General features: G+C 43.0%; 1 protein-coding gene and 1 long non-coding RNA gene across 6 annotated transcripts; both read left to right on the plus strand.

Moving 5' to 3' along the window:
* The first annotated feature begins 1,855 nt into the window (after positions 1-1,855).
* Positions 1,856-27,893, plus strand: pank1a (pantothenate kinase 1a). 4 transcript variants are annotated; one of them, XM_036946061.2, is made up of 8 exons: positions 1,856-2,700; positions 9,964-10,316; positions 10,713-10,966; positions 16,114-16,290; positions 19,660-19,710; positions 20,761-20,884; positions 22,947-23,072; positions 23,270-27,893. In XM_036946061.2, exons 1-8 carry the CDS (start codon positions 2,442-2,444, stop codon positions 23,327-23,329), a joined length of 1,404 nt encoding a protein of 467 aa, XP_036801956.2. In that variant the 5' UTR covers positions 1,856-2,441; the 3' UTR covers positions 23,330-27,893. The 4 variants fall into 4 exon arrangements, with proteins under 4 accessions (XP_036801956.2, XP_036801958.2, XP_036801959.1 ...); XM_036946064.2 differs by lacking the exon at positions 1,856-2,700 and adding an exon at positions 4,062-4,305; XM_036946063.2 differs by lacking the exon at positions 19,660-19,710.
* Positions 16,302-19,031, plus strand: LOC149976528 (uncharacterized). Of its 2 annotated transcripts, none has more exons than XR_016487106.1 (3): positions 16,302-17,313; positions 17,432-17,649; positions 17,739-19,031. It is a non-coding gene; the product is annotated as an uncharacterized LOC149976528 (long non-coding RNA). The 2 variants fall into 2 exon arrangements; XR_016487107.1 differs by having other exon boundaries at positions 16,302-17,001; positions 17,064-17,313; positions 17,432-19,031.
* Positions 27,894-27,989: the final 96 nt, after the last annotated feature.

Consider the following 27,989-nt stretch of genomic DNA (forward strand, 5'->3'; position numbering starts at 1 on the left):
TGTACGTTTGTAAGTGACCCCAAACTTTCGAACGGTAGTGTAAATCCCTCAAAGATTACGGCCATGGACAAGACAAGGATAAAATCTCTCCTAGGGTGAAAGCGTTTGATTAGAGTAAAAACACACTTTTTGATTTCAGCAGACACAAATAATATCCTTTCAGGCACTTGTTACAGAGTGCAGACAGAGAAATCCGATTATCACACACTGGTGTGCATATAGGTCGAGGGTCATTATAGCTTTTTAAAAAAAAAATGTGGACTCAATGTCCACGCCCCCGTGAAAATTAAATTAGCATAATAAAACATCCCCATTAAAAAATCAGTCAGTTTAAGCTAGAGATGAGCCCTATCTGCAGTGAAAGACAGAGTTAGATCAGTGTTTGTCAGACCAGTAGGCATCCCGAAAATCGGTTTTCTCACGAAAAAGGTCTATCGTTTAACATTAATATGACCTTGCTATGGAAAGACGAGACTGTCAAGAACACGGCGATGTTCTCCGTTTTGATCTACGACCTCCACAAGTGTCAGGAGACTCTTCTGAAGTCGCCGATCTGCCAACCTCTGTCTGTAGTGTCCCAACAGTTTGGGCTACACACTAATTTGTCCCCTCTGTGGAAAGGTGAGACTCTAGAATGTCCACGGGCCTCACAAGACTCTGAAAGTCCCGCCCCCCACCAGTTGTAAAAATAAACGGAAGTATATAATGGAGACTGTATAAGGGGTTAAATACATGTAAAAAAAATTATATAAAAAAAATAAATCCTGATCTTTCTTATATCTCTCAGATATTGGACAGACACCAGAACAAACTTCCTTTTGATTTTTTTTTTTGGGGGGGGGACTATCTGTTGTTCCATACAGTGAATCTGTTATTCAATGTGTTTGTATGGGCTAATAGCAGTAAAGTCATTTTTCATCAAATAATTGTTATGGGTTTTAAAGTCAATGTTCCCACGTTTCAGAGTAAACGTTGTAGTGTAGCCAAGGCTATATGTCGGCTCAATCGGAAATTGCCTTTAAAAACCTCAATGCCCATAATCTGTGATTGGATTAAAACCTGGCCCTTGTTTGGTTTGGTTATTTCGTTTTAGTAGTCTACACAATTGTCGCTAAAAGCTTCATTTGTAGGCAGTAGGCCTACAAAACATTTATAGTCTGCTAAATAAACAAACAACTGATTGAAATAGTAAATGAACACTACTTTAAAATACATATTTTAACTACACAGTAATTAATCAGTCTCACAAACTACTGAAACTAGGGTATAGAGAGCTTTAGGACTTGGAACAGTTTCACTCATGAACCTGAGTAGCCTGTCCTCGGTAGCCTAGTTCTAATCATGACGCAAGTATATGAACAACAGGTTGGTCTGCAAGGCTATTACGCAACCATTTCCACTCGGAATATTTGACTGTACCGTCTGTTCATAGTAGACCTACGGCAAAATAATATAACGTTTTATAGATAGATATTCTGAAAATCATATCAACCTCACCAGACCAAATGTTAGTGTGTGCCTAGATAAGAACCACTTAAAAAATTAATGTGAGGAGCAATCCCATCAGTTTGTCCTAGGATAGTTTGTGCCAGATCAAAACAGAAGGTAATGATGGCAACACCCAAAGATACACTCTGATAGTTTCGTCACTATATAGGTTACAACGTATCAATAACTCACCATTTACCTCTGACCCACAGAGATGCACCGGTGTAAACAAAGCTTCATAATCACATGTGAAAAGCAAGGTTTGGGAAAAAACGACATGACATAGCGAGAAGTTAACAGCTTCTCCATCTGAGTCAGTTTTGACACGTATAGGAAAATGTTCATCTCAGCCGGTCATGCCCTCCGCTTGGCTGTGTTTGTGTGTTATAAATCATGTCAACATTACTGTCTAGGCTACTAACAGCACGCATGACCATTGCTTAATGCATACCTATAAATATGGCAGAGCCACGGCTGAACGTTGCCTCCATTGCCTAGGCGACTTTTCTACTTTTTAGGCATGTAAACCTAAATGCTTGGTTGTATTTTCTGTATAGAAGAGGAGCGCATTGCCTGTGTCCCCTGGAGAGGGTAAACGGGTTCTAAGGAGCCATTGTGTGTGACGTAACTAGCTAGCTAACAACCTGGCAGTTCGACTCCGGCGGCGGACTGTAAAGTGCGATAATGACCGACAGTGACCTCGACCAAACCGTGTTTTAGCGGATAGGTCTTCACACTTTTTAAATCAACAGAATAAAAGTTATCGGTACCAAGAGCGGATACATATTTTCTACCATTTAAGAGCAATTTCATATGAAACACATTTTTTTGTATTGAGCGTGCGCGTAGGGTTGCATTTTATTTGCATGAGCTAATGTCAGCTATAGTGATAGCAGCTCGTTTCCTTTAGCTTGGTACCATCTTAAATCATATGTAGCTAGTTAGCTGCAACAATGGATAAAGGCAAATCAATTACCGACAAAAAAGGGTCGGGATCGTGTTATGCCAATGGACTGCAAAGAGGGTTTCATTCTCAGGCTAGCAACGGTGGGTGCAATGCATTCAATTCAAGTGGAAACTGTAGTGGCGGTACTAGCAACGTTGAACACTTCCATTATCTGCATACCGATGACGTCGAAGCCAATGGGTCCTCCCCTGCGAAAAGATGCAGGTTACGAAGAAGAGTTGAATCACTGAAGAGGAACAGACCACGTAAGTTCCGCCGTCAGTGGGTTTTGCAGGTGTAGATTTTGCATTTAGTAATTTATGGGTTTACTCATCAAATGACACAATATGTTACATTAGGCTACATCAGGGGGTTTTCAAACATTTTCCTCGGTGATGGAATATTCCATCTATTTCAACTCTTCCACTGCTATCACATTCACACCTGATGCAACTTGTCAACTACTCAGCAAGCACTTAAATAGGTGAGCTAGTTCAGGGCTATAACATTGTGAAACTCCTGGGTATCCCGGGGAGATGTTTGAAAACCACTAGGTTACATAGGGGTGGGTATAATTGGTGGAACGTTCCAACAATGTATGTAAAAGTAGCCTGATCAATTCACATAGTTGACGAATAGACACCAACTCACCTCGTAGCTTATTCTTAATGTTTGTCCATAGGACACCAGAGTGAAGACAGACATTTTTTTCGGATTAAACGTGTGGAATGAAAAACTTAACCAAATTGCCCACTCCCCGGTATCTTATTCTGCCGCTATACAACCTTGTATGCGTTGCTTGTTGGCAACGTTGATACTTATACCGTTTTTGGAAGAGATTCCTGATGGGACGTTCCACAAATTATACCCACCCGGTTACATGCACGCTGCAGGTAGTTGAATGTAGAGAAGTTGCATAAATCAGCATGGAAGATAGTGACATCTTGCATAATCATATGGGTTTGCAAGGCAGCCACGGTGTGTTGTACAGTATATACTGTAGGCCTATATTTTGTCTATCGCTAGGTGGTTGATGGAATCAAACGGTTTCCATCATCAGCTATAGCCTACATTGCTGGCAGTGTAACCGATGTGAAATGACTAGCTAGTTAGCGGTCACTCGCTCTGAGACCTTGAAGTAGTTGTTCCCCTTGTTCTGCATGGGCCGCGGCTTTTGTGGAGCGATGGGTAACGATGTTTCGTGGGTGGCTGGTTCGAGCCCAGGTAGGGGCGAGGAGAGGGACTGTTATGGCAGCGCAAATTAACCAAGTCAAATTCCTGGTAGGCACTTCTGTGTCATTGTAAATGTGCTTGGCGAATAAAGGCGATTCTGATTCAAGGGACTGCGAACTATCATGACTGCTTTTGTCTGTCAGCAAACGATTCTATTAAACTTTTTTCTCATAATCTTAAGGATATTGTCCTGGATATTAGCTATTGTTAGTTCCAGCTACGTTGTTTTAGAAACTATGTGACTCCTTTTGTTTTTGCAATGGGTGCACCGTGATTGGTGTCTTCTCAGTCAGAAGTTGTGCTGAAATCGCTCCTGATAAGAAGGCTTGGCGTACTTCGGCCAATTAGCGGCCGCCCTCTGTCTCCGCAAGGCTGGGTTAAAGAGCCAGGACACCGCCCCCAAATGTACAAAATTCCCTTTCCCTGGTTTCTAGGATGCTGTTAAAGAAGTTCGAACTTTTAGTCGAAGTCACAGTGCAAAAAAGTTGCGTTTTCTTCGCTGTATTAACTGGGGAATCTTAAATAATTGTTAACACTGATCTTAACTTTCCATGCTTGTATTTCTTTCGGGTATTAATAAGTGTTTTTGAATGCACCTGAGTGCATCACTATGAAGCTGAGAAATGTGAAGAAGCCAGGTAAGTTGTTTGCTATTGTTTACATGACAGTGGAATGTCAGACTCACGAAACTAGAACATTTGACGGGAATCGGGTAAAGTGTTAATTTGTCAGCGTTGATTACACTTGTTGTCACAAACAGGGCACTTCTGAACTGCCATTATTGAACAACAATCTCTGTGACATTGTGAAACAGTCTCTTCGGTGTTGTTGAGCTGAGTTTCTTTCTAGAAAAGACCTAGGGCAAGTTCAGCGGTCCACTGGCTTAGCATGCTAGTCGGCATTCCTCTGCTCCATCTCTAATTGTGTTAGACCTGAGAGAGAGAATTGTCTGCTGTGCCCGAGTTGTCGCGCCAGCCTGGTCTCATAGACTAGACGTAACATAGTACATTTAAATCCGGGATACTCAAATGAGTATAATATGTTACCTTTACATAAGACAAAAGGTTAATTAAGGAAAAAAGGAAAGTAGGGTGGTTGGTCGAGAAGGGTGCAATTGCGGCGCCCAATTCGAGGCATTCCTGCATTTGCAGCAACCCCTCATTATACTTTAATTGATCCATTTTTAAGTTAGGACAGGTGGGATGTGGGGGTGCTCCAGTAAAGTAGGGGTCATTAATGCACAATCATGTTGAATGCCAGCTGTCAATAAACTCCACAGAAGAATGTGCGGGGGTGACAACGGTAGCTAGCCCTACACTGGTAGACCGTGTCCTTCACACCTGACTGTCGGGTAATGTTTTCCCGCAATTCTCTTAACAGTGATGGCAGGCGTTTGGCAGGCGGGAGCAAATTACACAGTGTGTTAGCTTAACTTAACTATCAAGCTAGCTAGTACACCGTGTCGCTAACTATCAAGTGAGGGAAAGCATTGTGTCGCTAGCTAGCACACAGTGTCGCTAATGATCAAGATAGCTATCACACAGTGTTGCTAATGATCAAGCTAGCTGTCACACAGTGTTGCTAATGATCAAGCTAGCTGTCACACAGTGTTGCTAATGATCAAGCTAGCTGTCACACTGTGTCGCTAACTATGAAGCCAGCTATCATACTGTGTCGCTAACTATGAAGCCAGCTAGCATACTGTCACCCTTGCCTCCCGTCTGCTGTGGTATTGGGAAGGGGGGGACAATGGGGTGCTCGGGGGGGGGGGGGGGGGGGAAATTGGGTGCTCCTGGGGGCGGGGCATTCATGCAGGAACCAATGGGATGCTCGAAGGGGTGGAGGGGTGTTCTTGAAGGAACCAATGGGATGCACGAGAGTATTCCTTCAGATGCTTGATGTCCACATGCAGGAACGCCCTGAATTGCGGGCTGCAGTTGCACACAATTGGGTTGGTCAGGAGTATAACGCGAACGTCTAGCAACCCAAAGGTTGCATGTTTGCGTCTCATCATGGGGAAATTTAGGATTTTAACTGATTAATAACTTTGCAACTACTTTTGAGCTACTTTGCAAATACTTAGCATGTTAGCTAACCCTTCCCCAAACCTTAACACTTTAGCCTAACTCTAACCTTAACCCCTAGCCTAGCTAATGTTAGCCTCCTAGCTAACATCAAATTAGAATTTGTAACATATCATGCATTTTGCAAATTCGTAGCATATTAATACATACCATATGAATTGTATCATATCATACTAATTGGAGTATCTCGAATTTACATTTATTATGTTATGTTTACCCCTGAGTCCAGGTTGGTTGCACGTCCCCCCCCTCTGTTTTAGAGGAGGGGTTCCCAAACTTCCCAAGCCTTCTAGCATTAGAAAACATCCCGTGTCCCATGTCTATTTCTATGGGCACAAGCACTGTTCATGACACAAACTATTACCACCTGTCTTGTTGGCGGATAATTTTTTTTTGCAGGTTTTCAAGCTTATTTTCTGCAATTCTACACATTTTGTCATAAGGTGCAGAGAACATTTAGCAGTTTTAAAGCTAATGTTGTTACAATTCTATACATTTTGCCAATGTGTATTATGTGATATTTGAGTGACTCAAACATTACAACAAAATCTATGGTCTAAAAAACATTAGCTGACATTGGCTAGTTTATTTTTGGTAAGTTATACATAGCTCTCTAAGGTATGCAATGACTGACAAGAGGATTCTACCATTACAACTTTCAAGTGTAAATTGAAAACCAGACTGAGTTCAATAATGGGCGCGCACCACAGTTTGGGAACCACTATTTTAGTGGTACCTCAAAAGTGGATTTCAAGTGGAAGCTCCCATCCACACCAGCAGTTAATGTCTTGGGTCTTTTCCAGTGTATTATGGTATCAGTATTCCGATAGTTTTTTTGGAAAGAGCCCAATGTTCACAACAAAGCCTATATGTTTTGTTAATAATTAATCCGGTGTTTCAAATCTCAATGGTGATCTTTGGTGCCATTTCATGGGTCTGACCCTGAGATTTTTCACATGCTGATGTTACAAACTGAGGCTATAGATGAGCATATCCGTAACACAAAATGTACCTGACTGGTGTGATCAATATCAGTGTAATTTATAGAGATTTCAAATCAGCCCCGATTTGATCTGAAGTGGTGTAGCCTATTGCACAAGATAAATATTGCACATTCAGCTTGGCAATGCCCTCAACATTCTTGCTGAGCTGTGATTTGGATAACCTCAAGTCTAACATTTACCTTTTGATTATTTTAGCTATAGGTTATGTACCCAGGGATATTGCATCAATTGGTGAAATAAAACACTCTTTCAATGTTCCTACATCTCAGTTGGCAATGAATTGAACAATAAGCTACTAAAATATTCTGTAACTTTTTAGTATCAATTAATCATAACACCACAGCAGGTTATTTGGCAGCCACTGCAGAAAATTCAAAATTCTACTCGTATCGAAAAAAAAAAGTTTGGCTATAACCACAGCGTAGACTAACCAATATAAAGCCTTTCTATAGAGCATCCAGGGAGTAGTGTGAAGTTGACACTGATCAGTTTAGCATTTTCCACACTAATGGGTAAGGTTAGGATTGGGTTTGGGGAAGCTGATCCTAGATCTGTACCTAGGGGAAACTTCACCCAGGAGCGTGTATCTGACACAGTCAGTGAAGGAAGTGGGGGGGGAACAGCCAATTTTGAAAGTGTGGTTATCTTTGTTTGCACAGAACAGCTCTCATAAAGAGAGATCCCAGATTAGAGACCAGGTACCATCGGTCAGGTACATTTTCTACCACGAGTTGCAGTTCACAGATGATTAACATGTTTTGTGGACACTGACACAGGTTTCACTGCTATGTGTAGGTCAATTTTACTTATAATTTTTAAATGTAACCTTTATTCACCAGGAAAAGCCCATTGAGAGGCACTGTTTTGAGACCTGTCCAAGAAGGCATTAGCAATCAAAACAACATTACACAATACAATCAACACAACATTTCACAATACAATCAACACAACAATACACAATACAATCAACACAACAATACACAATACAATCAACACAACATTACACAATACAATCAACACAACAATACGATCCAATGAAGGTTGGGTTCTGGTTTCCTTGGTTTATAATGGAAATCAAGAGAAAGGTTGGAGTGTGGTAGACTACACAAGGGTTGAACTCCATACCATTTCAATTCGTCAATTAAGAAAGTAAACCAAATTCCAACTCTATTCTCATTCAGCCACTCACACAAAACTCCTACAGCTGGACAGGGCAGGAGTCTCACTGGTGGGGTGACTTTCATGTGCTCCCTGAAAAATAATGATTCTACTACCCCATCTGCCCCTAACCCTGCTCCCTCATAAAGAATGATTCTACTACCCCACCTGCCCCTAGCCCTGCTCCCTCCTAAAGAATGATTCTACTACCCCATCTGCCCCTAGCCCTGCTCCCTCATAAAGAATGATTCTACTACCCCACCTGCCCCTAGCCCTGCTCCCTCATGAAGAATGATTCTACTACCCCACCTGCCCCTAGCCCTGCTCCCTCATAAAGAATGATTCTACTACCCCACATGCACCTAGCCCTGCTCCCTCATAAAGAATGATTCAACTACCCCACATGCACCTAGCCCTGCTCCCTCATAAAGAATGATTCTACTACCCCACCTGCCCCTAGCCCTGCTCCCTCATAAAGAATGATTCTACTACCCCACCTGCCCCTAGCCCTGCTCCCTCATAAAGATTGATTCCTCTACTCAGAAGGCTGGTTTGCCTCTCATCTAGTAATCCTTCAACCTCAGGAAAGCTTGGAACGGTAGGCCCTGGTCTCATTCAGTCAGTTGTTAGGGTTAGGTCCTTCAACCTCAGGAAAGCTTGGAACGGTAGGCCCTGGTCTCATTCAGTCAGTTGTTAGGGTTAGGTCCTTCAACCTCAGGAAATCTTGGAACGGTAGGCCCTGGTCTCATTCAGTCAGTTGTTAGGGTTAGGTCCTTCAAGCTAAGGAAAGGTTGTAGCAGTAGACCTTGGTGTCACTATCAGTTGAGGGTTCACTTCCCAGTCTATTTTCATGGAATCCTATCAGGTATGGTATAACCAGTTCTGGCAGATTGTTATATAATCACTTTATAGAAGTCTTGCACACTAATAAACTCTGGGAGTCATAATCTCAACGTGGACTTTGCTTCTTGTCAGGCAGTGACTCTCCTAAACCTAGATATGACATCTGATCAGCAAAGAGGCCTCAGTCTATGATGCATCTCAATGAATGTTAGTCCCTGAAATATAAGTGACCCTGTAATGCCACCCCCCCCCCCCCCCCCAAAAGAAAAACACCACCACTTCAGGCAAAATAGAAAATATTCATCTTGAAATCAGGTTTCCATGGAAACTTGAGCTCTGTAGCTGTGGAACCTACAGTGGTTGGGTAGGCTACTGTTTAAAAAAATATATATATATTTACTCCACCTATCTGCCTGGTCTGCATGTGTATGCGAACAGATGTACAAATAAAAACTACTTAAAATGGCACCACCAGCCACTAAAATATCTCAAATATTTTTATTTAACCAGGCAAGTCAGTTAAGAACAAATTCTTATTTTCAATGACGGCCTGGGAACAGTGCCTGTTCAGGGGCAGAATGACAGATTTGTACCTTGTCAGCTCGGGGGTTTGAACTCACAACCTTCCGGTTACTAGTCCAACGCTCTAACCACTAGGCTACCCTGCCGCCCCATATAAGATGACGGGACACAATGTAGAGGCAAACTTTAAAAAAAATACTGTCGCTGTCTTGCTTTCCAACTAAGTACAAGGACAATTGGCGCAAACCTGGGCCTATCTATACCCTAGGGCCTTTGTCACAGTAAAGCTAATAATATTGATGATAGATCTAAGGCTAACCTAGAAGACAGATATTGGACCCATTCCACCACCATGACTGGACTTACCAGGAACAAGGAAATCTTCTTTCTGTCTTACGCAGAACTAGTTCACATCAGTCACATGGCCGTCTGACCTGTGCAATAGGCCGGGTCACAGCTTCCTTGTGAGAGTGACATTGGAAAGGGAAATCCCAAGTGTGTTCCTATGACAACAGTTGTCCTATTATTGCGCGGTATTTTTAGCTGACATTTAAATGCAGACCGACGGGTTATTGGCTGATGACTGGGTTGGTGCTTTGACTCTTGACAGCACTTCAGTTTGCTGAAACCAACGTGGTAATAACACCTTCGATTTGATTATGTATCTCACGCTTTGCGTTGACAGCCTTCCCCTGGTTCGGGATGGACATCGGCGGTACTCTGGTGAAGCTGGTCTACTTCGAGCCCAAGGACATTACGGCGGAGGAGGAACAGGAAGAGGTGGAAAACCTGAAGAGCATCCGCCGCTACTTGACCTCCAACACGGCGTACGGGAAGACGGGCGTCCGAGACGTTCACCTGGAACTGAAGAACCTGACCATGTGCGGCCGGACGGGCAACCTGCACTTCATCCGCTTCCCCACGCAGGCCATGCACCGCTTCATCCAGATGGGCAGCGACAAGAACTTCTCCAGCCTCCACACCACGCTCTGCGCCACTGGCGGAGGGGCCTACAAGTTTGAGAACGACTTCAGAACGGTGAGTGATCGGGAGAATCTCCTTTTGGGCAAAAGACCGTCCTCGAATTCTCTGTTCTCTCTCTCCTCCGTGACCCGGAGACTGGTAAGTGGTCAAGGAGAGCGTCAATACGTTAGTTTTTTCAATTTTTTAAAACAGTGGGATCTGGACTTTTTGAGCCCTGTGCTTTGACTGTACCAGTGTTGCGAAAACATGGTGTGCTGTCATAAACTTCACTGTGGTTCACTGTGCTTCTCTGTGGCCCCACACCTGCTTTCTTATATAACCAGTCATTAACCCTGACTGCTGTTTGCTTTTATACACATGCTGAGATTTTACTCTGCATGATTTGCCTCACGCCACTTTCTGTCTTTCTGTCACTCTCCCTACCATACCCCCCCCCCCCTCTCTCTACAGATGGCTGATTTAGAGCTGTTGAAGTTGGATGAGCTTGACTGTCTGATTCACGGCCTGCTCTATGTGGACTCCGTGAGCTTCAACGGCCACCCTCAGTGTTACTACTTGGAGAACCCGTCAGACACCCAGAACAGCGTGAAGACACCGTGCAGTCTGGCCGACCCGTTCCCTATGCTGCTGGTCAACATTGGATCTGGGGTCAGCATCCTGGCTGTGTACTCCAAAGACGACTACAAACGGGTCACCGGTACCAGGTAAAGAACAGAGCAAAAAAAACGGAAAAGGGATTATATTTGATGTTTTTAAAAGCCTTGAAGGTCAACATTTTATGGTAGTGTTTAAAATCTGAAATGTTTAGGCTATTATAAGGACAGTGCTGTTCACCAGTGCCAATTCAAAATCAGTTTTTTTTTAATCAGCAGTGAACTGGGTTTTCCCAGGTGAATGACCCAAATTAATAGTTTTATAGCATTGGCGGGTGTCATTGCACAGAAAGGAACTGTGGTCTTCTTCATAAGAAGAGAGACTCGTCCTACGTTGTCATGTCAACAGAGATTACAGAGGAAAAGCAATCATTTACAACTGCTGTTTGTCGTTCCCTTTAAGCTGTATTTTTTTTTGTAGTTGCATTGTGACTCACAATTAATAATAGTTAGTCCGCTTTATTGTTATTAGCAAGGCAGGTTGAACAACGTCTACGACAGAATAGGAAGTGCTGTATGTGCACCGTGTTCCCTAGACAGTAGGCACTGTCTTGTCTGTCTGCTCGTTGCACAAGGACAGTCTATATTTACACCGGTTCAACCTTGGAACGTCTCTAAATAGAACACGGCACTGGGGTGAAACGGAGCTCATGCCGGTGTTTACAGTGCCTACAGACAATATTCATACCCCTTGACTTATTCCACATTTTGTTGTGTTACAGCCTTACCCATCTACACACAAATACCCCATAATAACAGTGAAAACAAGTTTTTCGATAAAAAAAAAAAAATAAAAAAATGAAATACAGATTATTCAACACCCCTGAGTCAATACTTTGAGTCGTCTTGGTTGTGTCTGCATCAGCTTTGCGCACATCTGGATTTGGGGTTTTGTCCCATTCGTCTTTGCAGATTTGCACAATTTCTGTTAAATTAGATGGGGAGCGATGGGGAGTGGTGGCGAACAGCAATCTTTAAGTCTTTCCAAAGGATTTTTTTTAGCTTTCAATGGACTTATTCCACGTTTTGTTACAGACATTTTGTATTCAAAATGGATTAAATATATTTTTGTAAATCTCACCCATCTACACACAATACCCCATAATGAGTAAGTGAAAACATGTTTTAACAATGAAATATCTCATTTAAATATGTATTATTTTACACACCGCTGAGTCAATACTTTGTAGAAGCACCTTTTGACAGTGATTTCAGCTGTGCGTCTTTCTGGGTAAGTTTCTAAGAGCTTTGCACACCTGGGTTGTGCAACATTTGCCCATTTTGTCTTTTCAAAATTCCTCAAGCTCTTTCAAATTGGTTGTTGATCATTGCTAGACAACCATTTCCAGGTCTTGCCATAGATCGAAGTAATTGAAGTCAAAACTGTAACTCGAACGCTCAGGACCATTCACTGTCATCTTGTAGATTTGGCCTTGTGTTTTAGGTTATTTTCCTGCTGAAAGGTGAATTCATCTCCCAGTGTCTGGTGGAAAGCAGACGGAACCAGGTTTTCCTCTAGGATTTAGCCTGTGCTTAGCTCCATTCCTTTTCTTTTTGATCCTGAAAAACTCCCAAGTCCTTAAAGATTATAAGCATACCCATAACATGATGCCACCACCACTATGGAGATGTGGCTCTCGGTAATGTGTTTTGGGGGATTTGCCCCAAACATAACACTTTGTATTCAGGACAAAAAGTTAGTTGTTTTTACACATTTTCTTGCAGTATTATTTTAGTGCCTTGTTTGCAAATAGGATGCACTTTTTTAAAAAATATTTGTTTTCTATACAGGTTTCCTTTTCACTCTTTCATTTAGGTTAATATTGTGGAGTAACTACAATATTGTTGATCCATCCTCAGTTTTCTCCTATCACAGCCATTAAACTCTAACTTTCTTTTTTTTTAAGGCACCATTGGCCTCATGGTGAAATCCCTGAGCGGTTTCCTTCCTCTCCGGCAACTGAGTTAGAAAGGATGCCTGTATCTTTATAGTGACTGGGTGTATTGATTAGGGATGCAACGGTACAGTGGGCACACGGTTCGGTATGTATCATGGTTTGTGGGCCACAGTACGGTTTCGGTATCTTTATATTTAAGAAAAGTTTGCGCTTGTATGACTCTCATACAGGGGACGAGTTTGCAACACATCGCTCTTCATCTCCCGACCCAGTACATAGTGAACCGTCACAGAGAGGTAGCTTCCAGAACACAGTGAACCAGAGGTAGCTTCCAGAACATAGTGAACCGTCACAGTGAGGTAGCTTCCAGAACATAGTGAACCGTCACAGAGGTAGCTTCCAGAACAGTAAACCGTCATAGTGAGGTAGCTTCCAGAACATAGTGAACCGTCAGAGGGGTAGCTTCCAGAACATAGTGAACCGTCACAGTGAGGTAGCTTCCAGAACATAGTGAACCGTCAGAGGGGTAGCTTCCAGAACATAGTGAACCGTCACAGTGAGATAGCTTCCAGAACATAGTGAACCGTCACAGTGAGGTACCGTCCAGAACATAGTGAACCGTCACAGTGAGGTAGCGTCCAGAACATGGTGAACCGTCACAGAGAGGTAGCTTCCAGAACAGTAAACCTTCACAGAGGGGTAGCTTCCAGAACATAGTGAACCGTCACAGAGAGGTAGCTTCCAGAACATGGTGAACCGTCACAGAGAGGTAGCTTCCAGAACATGGTGAACCGTCACAGAGAGGTAGCTTCCAGAACATAGTGAACCTTCAGAGGTAGCTTTGAGTTGCTCTGGAGGTCCAACTATCAGTGGAGAGAGCTAGAAAGGGTGTCTGTGTCAATTCCTTTTTCAACGTCTCTCTGTGATGTTTCATAGAGTTTGGGAATTACTTTGCTGCTGAATTGTGTGCGGGAGGGGACATTGTAACCCGGTTCCAAAATTTGTTTTTCATCGGGTGACGAAATCCCGAGTCAGTAACCACCGAACAAATCTGCTATGTTTACTCCCACTGCTTTCGCTTATTTCTTTGTTTTTCTGAATTTGTCGTAAATTGTTGGACGGCAGCAAGGGAGAGATTGTTGTGTTTTCGCTAACGAGTGATCTCGCCTTGCTCCATCTGCAAGGGATACGGCCGGGTGATGGCCACGTAAATGACATGCTAAACGTGTTTCCACTCGAGAAGCCGACAGTGGCAAAGCAACGCTTGCAGACTGTACTTTGTTTGCTTACGGTCTTCGTACCCTCGTCGTCGTAATGAACGCTGAACCCAAAATGTTCCCACACAGTGGATTTTGAAAGACGCCGGTGACTCTTCAAATGCGCTTCTCTCTGTCTCATTAGCGCTCGCCATTGTCGCGTTGGAGCTGAGAAAATACTTGTTTTTAGTTTATTCATGGGGCCCCTTTAGGGAGGTTTCCTCGTGAGATGTCATTGCAAATCGTCCATTGGTTTTTTAAGGGGGAAGGCGGAAGGGGTTGCGGTCACTGTGGTTGCCACATTTTGAGACATTGCTGTGGAGTAAAGTTTGTCAGCACTCGGGAGAAACGGTCTGGGGCTCCAAGCAGTTGCCTGCCAAGCCTGTTCACAAGCTGCGCGTCTGGTTCTGTGGATCTGAATGTACAACGTGCGTGTGGTCTGCAGCGCAATAAGCAAGTTTAGGAAATGATAGGAAAATGACAGGCATATCGTAATTCCGTGGTTCACGTATGCGTTTTGAACCGTAGGGGGCGTACCGACCGGTTCGACAACATACTGTGTACCGTTGCATCTCTAGTCTTGATACACCATCCAAAGTGTAACTTCACCATACTCAAATTAATATTCAATGTCTACTTTTTATTTTATTTTTTACCCATTTACCAATAGGTGCCCTTCTTTTCTAGACATTGGAAAACCTCCCTGGTCTTTGTGGTTGAATCTGTTTGAAATTCACTGCTCGACTGAGGGACCGTACAGATAATTGTGGGGTACAGAGATGAGGTAGTCATTCAAAAATCATGTTAAACACTATTCATGCACACAGTGTCCATGCAACTAATTATGTGACTTGTTAAACACATTTGTACTCCTGAACTTATGAAGGCTCTCTTTTAACTTTAGGGGTTGAATACTTATTGACTCAAGACATTTCAGCTTTCCATTTGTAAAAGACTTCCACTTGGACATTATGGGGTATTGTGTGTAGGCCAGTGATGACACATTCTCAATTTAATCCATTTTAAATCCCGGCTGTAACACAACAAAATGTGGAAAATCTTTTCTGAATGCACTGTAGCTCTTTCAAAGAAGGATAACTTGGCTGTATTGGTAAAAGTGTTTGGGTAACCAAGGAGAGCCGACCCAGGTCATTGTGACCGTTCCTGGTGGCCTTGTGACCGTTCCCCATGGCCTTGTGACCGTTCCCCATGGCCTTGTGACCGTTCCCCACGGCCTTGTGACCGTTCCTGAGGTCTTGGGTTCAGCTTACAGTTTTTATGGGACCTGTTCTACCTACCCCCACTAACTCTCCCTGTCTCAGGCTGAGAAGAGACTCCTTTTTAGGCCTCTGCTGTAAATTTTAATTTAGGACCCCTTTCAATAACCCTTCCCCAGCATAAGGGATGAAACCCTAACTTTTAAGCACGCATGGGTGTAACTACAAAATGTCACACATTTCCCATTGATGTCAATGCATTCAAGTATAATGTGCATGTCTCAGGTTAGGTTTCAACCCTGAGTGGAAAAATAAGATACTTCCTGTATCGTTCCTGGGCCTGATCCCTTCCTCTGTGTCCTCCTCTCTGTCTTGGTGGGGGTACGTTCCTGGGCCTGATCCCTCCTCTCTGTCTTGGTGGGGGTACGTTCCTGGGCCTGATTCCTCCTCTCTGTCTTGGTGGGGGTACGTTCCTGGGCCTGATTCCTCCTCTCTGTCTTGGTGGGGGTACGTTCCTGGGCCTGATTCCTCCTCTCTGTCTTGGTGGGGGTACGTTCCTGGGCCTGATTCCTCCTCTCTGTCTTGGTGGGGGTACGTTCCTGGGCCTGATTCCTCCTCTCTGTCTTGGTGGGGGTATGTTCCTGGGCCTGATTCCTCCTCTCTGTCTTGGTGGGGGTACGTTCCTGGGCCTGATCCATTCTCTGTGTCCTCCTCTCTGTCTTGGTGGGGGTACTTTCCTGGGCCTGATCCATTCTCTGTGTCCTCCTCTCTGTCTTGGTGGGGGTACGTTCCTGGGCCTGATCCCTTCCTCTGTGTCCTCCTCTCAGTCTTGGTGGGGGTACGTTCCTGGGCCTGTGCTGCTTGCTGACGGGGTGTGAGACGTTTGAAGAGGCGCTGGATATGGCTAGCAGAGGGGACAGCAGCAATGTGGACAAGCTGGTGAAGGATATCTACGGAGGAGACTATGAGCGTTTCAGCCTCCAAGGATCTGCTGTGGCCTCCAGGTGAGCAAAGGACCACTCAGTACTGGGACATTATACTGGATATACCATGATAATATATATATATACCATTCTATCTACCATGATAATAATACACTGAGTGTGCAAAACATTAAGAACACCTGCTCTTTCCATAAGACTGACTAGGTGAATCCAGGTGAACGCTATGATCCCTTATTGATGTGTACTTGTTAAATCCACTTTAAATCAGTGTAGATGAAGGGGAGGAGACGGGTTAAGGAAGGATTGTTACGTTTTAAGACCTTTGAGACATGCATGTGTGCCATTCAGAGGTTAATGGGCAAGGTAAAACATATAAGTGGTATGTATGGTAGTGTTATGTTAGTGGTGGTATGTATGTTAGTGGTGGTATGTATGGTAGTGGTGGTATGTATGGTAGTGGTGGTATGTATGGTAGTGGTGGTATGTATGGTAGTGGTGGTATGTATGTATGGTAGTGGTGGTATGTATGTATGGTAGCGGTGGTATGTATGGTAGTGTTATGGTAGTGGTGGTATGTATGGTAGTGGTGGTATGTATGGTAGTAGTGGTGGTATGTATGGTGGTGGTATGTATGGTAGTAGGTGGTATGGTAGCGGTGGTATGTATGGTAGCGGGTGGTATGGTAGCAGGTGGTATGTATGGTAGTAGGTGGTATGTATGGTAGTGGTATGGTAGTAGGTGGTATGTATGGTAGTAGGTGGTATGGTAGCGGTGGTATGTATGGTAGTAGGTGGTATGTATGGTAGTAGGTGGTATGTGTGGTATGGTAGTAGGTGGTATGTATGGTAGTAGGTGGTATGTATGGTAGTAGGTGGTATGTGTGGTATGGTAGTAGGTGGTATGGTAGTAGGTGGTATGTATGGTAGCGGTGGTAGGTATGGTAGTAGGTGGTATGTGTGGTAGTGGTATGGTAGTAGGTGGTATGTGTGGTATGGTAGTAGGTGGTTTGGTAGTAGGTGGTATGTATGGTAGCGGTGGTAGGTATGGTAGTAGGTGGTATGTATGGTAGTGGTATGGTAGTAGGTGGTATGTGTGGTATGGTAGTGGTGGTATGTATGGTAGCGGGTGGTATGGTAGCGGGTGGTATGTATGGTAGTGGTGGTATGTATGGTAGTAGGTGGTATGTGTGGTATGGTAGTAGGTGGTATGTATGGTAGTGGTATGGTAGTAGGTGGTATGTGTGGTATGGTAGTAGGTGGTATGGTAGTAGGTGGTATGTATGGTAGTGGTATGGTAGTAGGTGGTATGTATGGTAGTAGGTGGTATGTATGGTAGTGGTATGGTAGTAGGTGGTATGTGTGGTATGTGTAGTAGGTGGTATGGTAGTAGGTGGTATGTATGGTAGTGGTATGGTAGTAGGTGGTATGTGTGGTATGTGTAGTAGGTGGTATGGTAGTAGGTGGTATGTATGGTAGTGGTATGGTAGTAGGTGGTATGTATGGTAGTAGGTGCCAGTCGCACTGGTTCGTGTCAAGAGCTGTAACGCTGCTGGGCTTTTCCATGTTCATCAGTTTCCTGTGTATCAAGAATGGTCCACCACCCAAAGGACATCCAGCCAACTGTGGGAAGTGTTGGAGTCAACATGGGCCAGCATCCCTGTGGAACGTTTTCAACACCTTGTAGAGTCCATGCCCTGACAAATTGAGGCTGTTCTGAGGGCAAAAGGGAAGGGTGCAACTCAATACTAGGAAGGTGTTCTTAATGTTTTGTACACTCAATGAATGATGAGCTATATCTACCACTTAATATACACTTGGTGGCCAGTTTATTAGGTACACCCATCTAGTACCGGGTCCTGTAGCCATGAAAGGCTACAGCTGGTCAGAAACAATGTTCAGAAACTCTATGGCGTTCAAACGTTGCTCAATTGATATCAAGGGACCTAACTTGTGCCAGGAAAACATTCCCCACACCATTACACCAACACTACCAGCCTGTACCGTTGACACCAGTCAGGCTGGGTCCATGGACTCAGCGCTGCTTACGCCAAATCCTGACTCTGTCATCAGCATGACGCAACAGGAACCATGACGCAACAGGAACCATGACGCAACAGGAACCATGACGCAACAGGAACCATGACGCAACAGGAACCATGACGCAACAGGAACCATGACGCAACAGGAACCGGGATTCAATGGACCAGGCGACTTGTTTTTCCTCTCCTCAATTGTCCAGTGTTGGTGATCGTGATGCCCACTGGAGCCTCTTCTTGTTTTAAGCTGATAGGAGTGGAACCCAGTCGTCTGCTGTAATAGCCCATCCGTGACAAGGACCGACAAGTTGTGCGTTCCGAAATGCCGTTTTTTTTTTTCACACCACTGTTGTACTGCGCCGTTATTTTCCTGTTTGTTTGTGGCCCGCCTCTTAGCTTGCATGATTCTTGCCATTCTTCTCATCAACGAGCTGTTTTTCGCTCACACTGACTGGATGTTTTTTGTTTGTCGCGTCATTCTCAGGAAACCCCAGACACTGTCGTGCGTGAAAATCCCAGGATGCCGTCCGTTTCTGAGATACTGAAACCGTCACGTGACGATCATACCACGCTCAAAGTTGCTTAGGTCACTCGTTTTCCCCACTCTAACATTCAGTGTAACAGTAACTGAATGCCTCGATGCCCGTCTGCCTGCTTTATATAGCAAGCCACGTGACTCACTGTCTGTAGGAGTGAACCATTTCCATGAACGGGGTGGTGTAGATGATAAACTGCTCACTGAGTGTGTGTGTGTGTGTGTGTGTGTGTGTGTATATATATATATATATATATATATATATATATATATATATATATATATATATATATATATATATATATATATATATATATATATATTACACACACACAAAGCAGGCAGACAGGCATGAAGTCATTCAGTTACGTTAGGTCCATTGATACCATTTGTGGAATGTTTCTATGCCTTGAAGAATTGTCTGTTCTGGAGGCAAAGGGTGTCTGACCCGGTACTAGCCCCTGAGTGTGTATACCATTTATATCTACTATGATAATATATGTTGGGCTTAATTCCATTTTAAATTCCAGTAAATTCAGGTAATACACTGAAATTCCACTTCTCTTCAATGTGGTATTGGAATTTGGTTTACTTTCTGAATTTAAATGGGATTGAAATGTAATTGACCCCTAACTTTGATATTAACCATCAGGCCATATATCTACCATGATAAACCGTCCGGCCACGCCTTCATATTTATGTGGAATTACGTAGGCTTTTATTCGTAAGAGGATGGCACGTGAAACACACTTTGTAATATCATTTTCAAGAGCTCATTCTGAAAATATGCCATACTGAGATTGTTTTTTTTTTTTTAAATATATATACTTATTTGGATATTTAAATTCTTGTTTCTTAGAAATGCAGGGGTATTTTCTAATGAAGCACCGAAGAGCTCTGAGGAAGAAAGGTGTTGCTACTCAGTCGCAATAGTAATTCTGCAACTAATCCTGAATTAATTCTTAATCGTTGGTAATAATTCAGTATGTGACAAATCTCCGTGTAATTAATTACCAATGGTTACCCGGTATTAAGTGGGTTTATTATGGTAGTTTATGAACTGTAAAAGCAGGTACACAGATGTAAGGCGCAGTGTACAGGTAACTGTCAAAATAATGGACGCACTTGAGTAAATGAGGGATCGGGGAAAGCAGGTGCTTCCACACAGGTGTGATTCCTGAGTTAAACAATTTGCATCCCATCATGCTTAGGGTCACGTGTAAAAATGCTGGGCTGCCCATTATTTTTGGCTACCATGGTCATGCCCTCATAGGATGACAATCCACAGGGCACGAGTGGTCACTGAATGGTTTGTTGAGCATGAAAAAAACGATGTGAACCATATGCCACGGCCGTCTCGGTCGCCACATCTCAACCCTTCTGGAGCGGCGTCTGAGACAACCATCCACCACCGTCAATAAAACACCAAACTATGGCATTTCTGGTGGAAGAATGGTGTTGCATCCCTCCCAATAGAGTTTCAGACACTTGTAGAATCTATGCCAAGGTGTCTTGGAAGAAGTTCTGTCTTGTGGAGGCCCAACACCCTATTCAGACACCTGACGTTGGTGTTTCCTTTATCTAGGCAGTTACCTGTAGGTGCAGTAACACAACAGTGTCCTTGTCCCAGAAGTGATCTTTATCACTATCCTCGGCCTTATGGTCGATTTGTTCAATTCCCTTCCATTTTTAACACAACAATCTGATTTGGTATTAGGGTTGCAAAATTCCTTGAACTTCCAATAAATTCCCTGGTTTTCCAGAAATGCTGGTCAGAGGATTCTAGATTTGCTGCTTATTCCCTCTTGATTCTGGGAATCTTCCACCTGTGAAACCCTAATTGGTATTGTTTAAATATTTGTCGGTTTTCATGTAAGCACCTTTTTTAATTTTTTTAATAAGAGTCTCCTTTTTGATTCTTCTGTTGTGTTTCTGTTCTGGGGTGATCTTTAACATACAGCTTTGGCCACATGATGAGCAAAGAGAAACGAGACTCCATTAGCAAAGAGGACCTGGCCCGGGCTATGCTGGTTACCATCACCAATAACATAGGCTCCATCGCACGCATGTGTGCCGTCAACGAGGTAATCACGCACACATTCTCCATACAGTTTGCATAATTACATATTAACATTCATTCACTCATTTACACTAAATATACACACGTATGTGGACACCCCTTCAAATTAGTGGATATGGCTATTTCAGTCACACCCGTTGTTGACAGGTGTATAAAATTGACCACACCGCCATGCAATCTCCATAGACAAACTTTATCAGTAGAATGGCCTTACTGAAGAGCTCAGTGACTTTCAACCTGGCACTGTCATAGGATGCCACCTTTCCAACAAGTCAGTTTGTCAAATTTCTGCCCTGCTAGAGCTGCCCCGGTCAACTGTAAGTGCTGTTATTGATAAAGTGGAAATGTCTAAGAGCAACAACGGCTCAGCCCTGAAGTGGTAGGCCACACAAGTTCACAGAACGGGACCGCTGAGTGCTGAAGCATGTGAAAATCGTCTGTCCTCGGTTGCAACACTCACTACCGAGTTCCAAACTGCCTCTGGAAGCAACGTCAGTACGATAACTGTTCTTCGGGAGCTTCATAAAATGGGTTTCCATGGCTGAGCAGCAGCACACAAGCCTAAGATCACCATGTGCAATACCAAGCCTTGGCTGCTGTGGTATAAAGCTCGCCACCATTGGTCTCTGGAGGAGTGGAAACAGGTTCTCTGGAGTGATGAATCATGCTTCATCTGGCAGTCAGACAAACAAATCTGGCTTTGGCAGATGCAAGGAGAATGCTACCTGTCCTAAGGCATAGGCCGACTGTAAAGTTTGGTGGAGGAGGAATAATGGTCTGGGACTGCTTTTCATGGATCGGGCCCCTTAGTTCCATTGAAGGGAAATCTTAACGCTACATCATACAATGACATTCCAGATGATTCTCTGTTTCCAACTTTGTGGCAACAGTTTGTGGAATGCCCTTTCCTGTTTCAGCAGGACAATGCCCCCGTGCGTGCACAAAGCGAGGTCCATACAGAAATGGTTTGTCAAGAAACCTTTGGGATGAATTGGGAACACTGACTGCGAGCCAGGCCTAATTGCCAAACATCACTGCCCAACCTCACTAATGTTCTTGTGGCTGAATGGAAGCAAGTCCCCGCAGCAATGTTCCAACATCTAGTGGAAAGCCTTCCCAGAAGAGTGGAGGCTGTTATAACAGCAATGGGGGGGGGACCAACAACATATTAATGCCCATGATTCTGGAATGAGATGTTGGCCGAGCAGGTGTCGACCTACTTTTGGTCATGTAGTGTATGTTTTCACGAGAAGTAGTTGTCTAAGGGGCTTTATTCAAATTTCCATGTTTAGTCAATTAGCAGACGCTCTTAACCCAGAGCAACTTAAAAGTTAGTGTATTAATCTTAAAGTAGCTAGGTGAGACGACCATACATGCATGCATACATACATACATACATACATTTGGGTGGTTTTCTGTATGCCCTCGGCTTCTTCAGTGTTGCCTTGTGGCATGGTGATCAAGCAGCATTGTACAGAGCTATCAAAGAGCACAGATCTTCAGCAAACGCCACCAACTGGCCCCATAGACCTTTCCCCAAAGCATGAACTACAGAATAGAATACTTCATTGCCAAACAACAATGGTTGATAGGAACTTGTTTTTAGCGTCACTGATAGTACTGACAGGACAATCAGTACATGGCAGCTTAGTTCGACAGGGACACAGCCTGTAGATATAATGTATGTAGCATTTCAAGGTCCAACTGACTTCTCAGCTCTGCAGTTCTTTGTGAATTGATTCACATTGAGTACAGGGCCGACGACATACAACAGACTCCTTGTCTTTTAGCTCTACCTTGTGGTCATAATGAGTATTTTCCTTGCCATGCTGCCATGTGTATGTACTTCTCTGTGTGTTTTTTGTAATATCAGTTTGTCAAAATAACTTGAATCATCTCTAAGAAAACACGTTAAAATGTTGACCGTTCCTGTTGTTATGATTCCGAACTGTTAATCTGTGTTTTTGCAGGATTATTGGTTTTATAAATGGGCTTCTTAGTGGAAAACAAAATGTTAAATTGGATATACGAGAACTATTTTACTACCATGATCTTTTCGCTTTCAGAAAATCGAGAGAGTTGTGTTTGTTGGAAATTTCTTACGGATCAACACCGTGTCTACTAAGCTGCTGGCCTACGCAATGGACTTCTGGTCCAAGGGACAACTGAAGGCCCTGTTCCTAGAGCACGAGGTACAACGCTTTGATTTGAGTTGAACTTAAGACATTCTGTCAGACTGGATGTAAACAAAGCTGTCAACTCTACCCCCAATAGCGCCCAGAATCCATAATCAATTTCCTTGATTCCATTAATGAGTATTGTAATAGTACTCGTACTGTATTTTGAGTGTTCGTAATAATACTGTATTTACCACGTATGTTTTCTGTAGGGCTATTTTGGAGCGGTTGGGGCATTACTGGAGCTGTTAAAGTCGTCCGAGGAGCCATGAAGACATGCCCATGTCGTCTGTATAGAAGCTGCTGAAAGGTTTTCACGGAAGCCACCACAAGAAACTGGGAAAAAACTGGGAACAGCCATTTAATAATTGAACTGTAAATATCCTTTCACTCCCTCCCCTAAAATCCCCTCCGAATAGAGGTTTTAATATAACTAATGTCATGTCCCATGTCATGAACCCTGGGTGGCAGGTAAATGCTAAGGATCACAGAAACTGTGTTTGTTTTTGGTACTGTGTGTAAATACCTATTTGTGTAGTAGTTCTAGGGTGCACTAAAGCCAAAACCTGCTGAGATTGGACTTGTGTTGACAGTCCAGTTATGTCTGAGGTATAGAGGAAAATTTGCTTAGTTAGTTTCATTCGTATCACATGAAGGGACCAAGATGCTGTTTCATCGTCATGGACTGGCCCTTTTAATTCAGTGTGTCACATCAAGGGTCCACTCTCCGTTCGCCTGTGGCACACCCATCATCATAGCTTTATTATCAGAGCATGGTTAACAGCATGGTCAAACTCTCTTTTTAGTGATGAAGTTCTGTGATCTGCTAGTATGTCAGTCACTTTTGAAAGATATGCCTTGATCTTGGTACGTTGGTTGTTTTTCGAAGATGCTACACTACAGAGATGAATTATGAGTCTGCCTTTCCTCACTAAGAAAGTGCCTCATCCTCTCCTATACCTGGCCCATGACGACACCCACTCTACAGACAGTCTGTAGAATTGCCTTGTGTTTGATTTGCCTAGTAAGGACTTGTTGGTGTTTGTATCTGTTGTAAGAAAGGTACATAACTACTGCCAGCAGTTAGTTTATATAGGGATTTAAGAGATTTGTCTTCCTGTGTCTGTGGGAGTTCCTCACCCAGTGCAAAGGGTCCATTACCTGCAGTTTGGACAGGAAGTCTCTCATTTGGCCCCCAAAGTAATTCTCATAGCTGCTATTCGTTTTCTTGTTCTAGTCATCAGTTAACACTATTCAATGTGAATGTGCTTGTAACTAAAAGATTGAAGGACCACCACAAGACATGTATTATCGGTTGGTCTAGGTATTTCAAACGGCAGCATTAACAGTGTTGTCCGGGTTTGGGCCGGGGGTAGGCCGTCATTGTAAATAAGAATTTGTTCTTAACTGACTTGCCAAGTTAAATAAAAATTAACTGAGCGTCAAGTATTCAAAATAAACATATCAATGTATTTCATCCATCAACTTCTTCTAAATTGCTTTGTTAGAATAACACTGTTGCATCCAATGTCTCAACCTTTGGCATTATGACGTCACACAATGTTCTGTCGTTCCTTTTCGTTCCTTCGCTCCATGTTGGTTAGTGGCTTCATCCTGTCAGGTGCCACTCTGTTGTTAAACCGGGTAGCCATTCACTTACTGGCTACTCTGTGCCATCCTCTTCTCAACTCAACCCTATGTGTTGCCTTTGTGTTGTTTTTAGTGGAAATAAACTGAACGAAAATATATAAAACGCAACATCCAGGCTGTATCACAGTTGGCCCAGCGTTTTCCGGGTTTGGCCAGTGTAGGCCGTCATTGTATGTAAGAATTTGTCCTTAACTGACTTGCCTAGTTAAATAAAGGTTAAATAATAATAAGTAGTGTTGAGCTAATTTCATTTATTTCATGAGCTGAAATAAAAGATCCTAGAAATTTTCCGTACGCACAAAAGGATTACATTTTGTGAACAAATTTGTTTACATCCCTGTTAGTGAGCATTTCTCCTTTTGCCAAGATAATCCATCCACCTGACAGATGTGGCATATCAAGAAGCTGATCAAACTCCATGCTCATTACACAGGTGCACCTTGTGCTGGGGACAATAAACCGCCACTCTAAAATGTGCAGTTTTGTCGCACAACACAATGCCACAGATGTCTCAAATTTTGAGGGAGCTTGCAATTGGTATGCTGACTGTAAGACTGTCCACCAGAGCTGTTTCCAGATAATTTAATGTTAATTTCTCTACCATAAGCTGCCTCCAACGTCGTTGTAGAGAATTTGGCCTCTCAACCCAAGACCACATGTATGACGTAGTGTGGGCAATGAGTTTGCTGATGTCAACGTTGTGAACGGAGTGCCCCATAGTGGCGGTGGGGTTATGGTATGGGCAGGCATAAGCTACAGACAACGAATACATTTTCATTTTTATCAATTAAAATGTGAATGCACAGAGATACAGTGACTAGATCCTGAGGTCCATTGTCGTGCCAATCATCCGCCGCCATCACCTCATGTTTCAGCATGATAATGCACTGTCCAATGTCGCAAGGATCTGTACACAATTCCTGGAAGCTGAAAATGTCCCAGTTCTTCTATGGCCTGCATATTCACCAGACATGTCACCCATTGATCATGTTTGGGATGCCCTGGATCGACGTAAGAAAATCGTGTTCCAGTTCCCGGCAATATCCAACAACTTTTCACAACATTCGGTGATCACACCAGGTTTTCTGATCCATGCCCCTACTTTTTTTTCTTTTAAAGACCCAACAGATTCAAATCTGTATTCCCAGTCATTGCGAAATCCATAGATTAGGGCCTAATGATTTTATTTCAATTGACTGATTTTCCTTACATGAACTGTAGCTCAGTAAAGTGGTAGAAATTTGTTGCGTTTTATATCTTTGTTCAGTGTACATGTGTGTGCCATACATTTTCTTCATTTTTTGTTGTTGTTGGTGTTTTCATATAAAGTGCTCACGCATCAGTGTAGCTGTTTGTGAAGGCTCCAGTTAGGCCTATTGTAAAATCAGAGCGCCACTGCAGCCAGCTGCCACATGGTGTTCAGCCAGGTCAGTACATTTCATTCATCAGCATGGGTATTCTGACTTCTTTTTTCTTTTTATTTTTTTCACACAAAAAATCACAACAATCCATTTTTATTTTTTTGATTCTTTTTTTTAAAGATTGATTTTTGTGCTTGTATGTATTTGTTGTTCTATAGCCAGTCTGCTCTGAGAGTTATTCCAACTACGCACTGTTCCCAAACTTTACATGTGTGTTCTTATGATTGGATTAGACCTTACATTAATTAGCCCCTGGTACTAGTCTGGATCAATGGCTAAACCTTGGATTACCATTTCGTTATTTATTACCCCCAATATAACTTTTAAAAATACATTTGAAAAGCATTTCCCAATTTTACATGTGTGTATCACAACTACTGATAAGATGAAATGATGACTCCTCAAGTCTCTAAACCAAGGGTGTCAAACTCATTCCACGGAGGTCCTAGTGTCTTCTGGTTTTTCCTTTTTAAACTAAGACCCAGACAACCCAGGTGAGGGGAGTTCATTACTAATTAGTGACCTTAATTCATCAATCAAGTACGAGGGAGGAGGGGAAAACCCCGCAGACACTCGGCCCGCGGTGGAATGAGTTTTGACACGTGCTCTAAACAATGTCCTGGAAAGATGTCAGTGACCGATGTCCCTGTGCTGTGAGAAGGCAATATTGGGAAATGACGTTTCTCTCTGCTTCCAAAGCTCTAATTTCCTGGCCAGTGAAATTGTTGAGTCTAGTTTAAATCTAAAGTATTATTCCTTTTGCAGTGGTCCATATGTTATATCCACGTATTCGTCACACCTGAAGACCACCTACAAGTCTAGCATTGAAGCATTGTGACTACGTGACGACCCTTCAAGTCAGTGTTTTAGTATGTAAAGTCTGGCTCAATTACGAAGCTCCTCTTCCTCAGTGTTTACACACTGTGTTTGCGTATCATGAATTTGAGCCATCAAAACTGTGTTACGTAAGACCTCTGTTTGCACAGTATTGTGTACAGAGATATTGCTTGCCACAGCACAAGGACAGCAGTTACTTCATGCACCCGCTTTAAGCCCATACTAAAGCGCCATTGAGTGATTTGGTATTAAAGCAGAAGTCTTAGTTTTCCCCTACCCTCTCATTACAGTGTTAATGAACAGGAGTCTAAATCTCTGATAACAGAGAACATGCTATGCAGTAGCTTCGGTGTTGATCTCTTCGGTATAATGTCCTAGCAATGCTGCAAACTCTGCCAATAACCCAAAATGAGTAAGTGGTTGTTCAAAGCTGTTTTGTATTGTTAAGAATTATGCAACATCTGCTCTGAGAATCCGTTTTTTTTTTATCTTGAGTGAGATTTTTCCGCTCCAGTCCTGCTGAATTTGACATAAAACAATACTTTTATTCTGGAAGGTTTTAGAGGATGGACCTTCTAATCATCGATCTGAATGTACACGGAGACCTATAAATATATCCACCAGCAATCTCTGCTAATGAAATGTCTAACCTGATAGTTATTTACGGTGTGTAAGGCTGCGTTTATACAGGCAGCCCAATTCTGATCTTTTGCCCAATTATGGGCAAAAGAGCTGATCTGATTGGTCAAAAGACCAATTTTAGTGGAAAATGATCAGAATTGGGCTGCCTGTGTAAATGCAGGCTTAGTGCTTAACTCTTTTGCTTAAGAAAAATTACAAGAAAAGGAACACAAAATATTCTGTGTGCAATGTGTGCGTACTGAAATTGACATTTTGTTTCTGAAAGGAATAAAATTGTACAGCTATAGAGAAGTGTCAATTGGTGATTCTTGATGCTGTCAGGGGGGGGGGGGGTTGTGATTATTGATGCTGTCAGGGAGAGGGGGGGTTTGTGATTATTGAT

This window comes from Oncorhynchus mykiss, chromosome 16, assembly GCF_057628025.1.
Source record: "Oncorhynchus mykiss isolate SJ-2025 chromosome 16, ASM5762802v1, whole genome shotgun sequence".
Classification (NCBI taxonomy): Eukaryota; Metazoa; Chordata; class Actinopteri; order Salmoniformes; family Salmonidae; genus Oncorhynchus; species Oncorhynchus mykiss.

Coding starts and splice junctions, on each gene's coding strand:
- pank1a (XM_036946061.2), top strand. CDS start 2,442: ATGGATAAAGGCAAATCAATTACCGACAAAAAAGGGTCGGGATCGTGT. Junction 10,967..16,113: donor AAACGGGTCACCGGTACCAG/GTAAAGAACAGA, acceptor TCCTCCTCTCAG/TCTTGGTGGGGGTACGTTCC. Junction 23,073..23,269: donor CCCTGTTCCTAGAGCACGAG/GTACAACGCTTT, acceptor TGTTTTCTGTAG/GGCTATTTTGGAGCGGTTGG.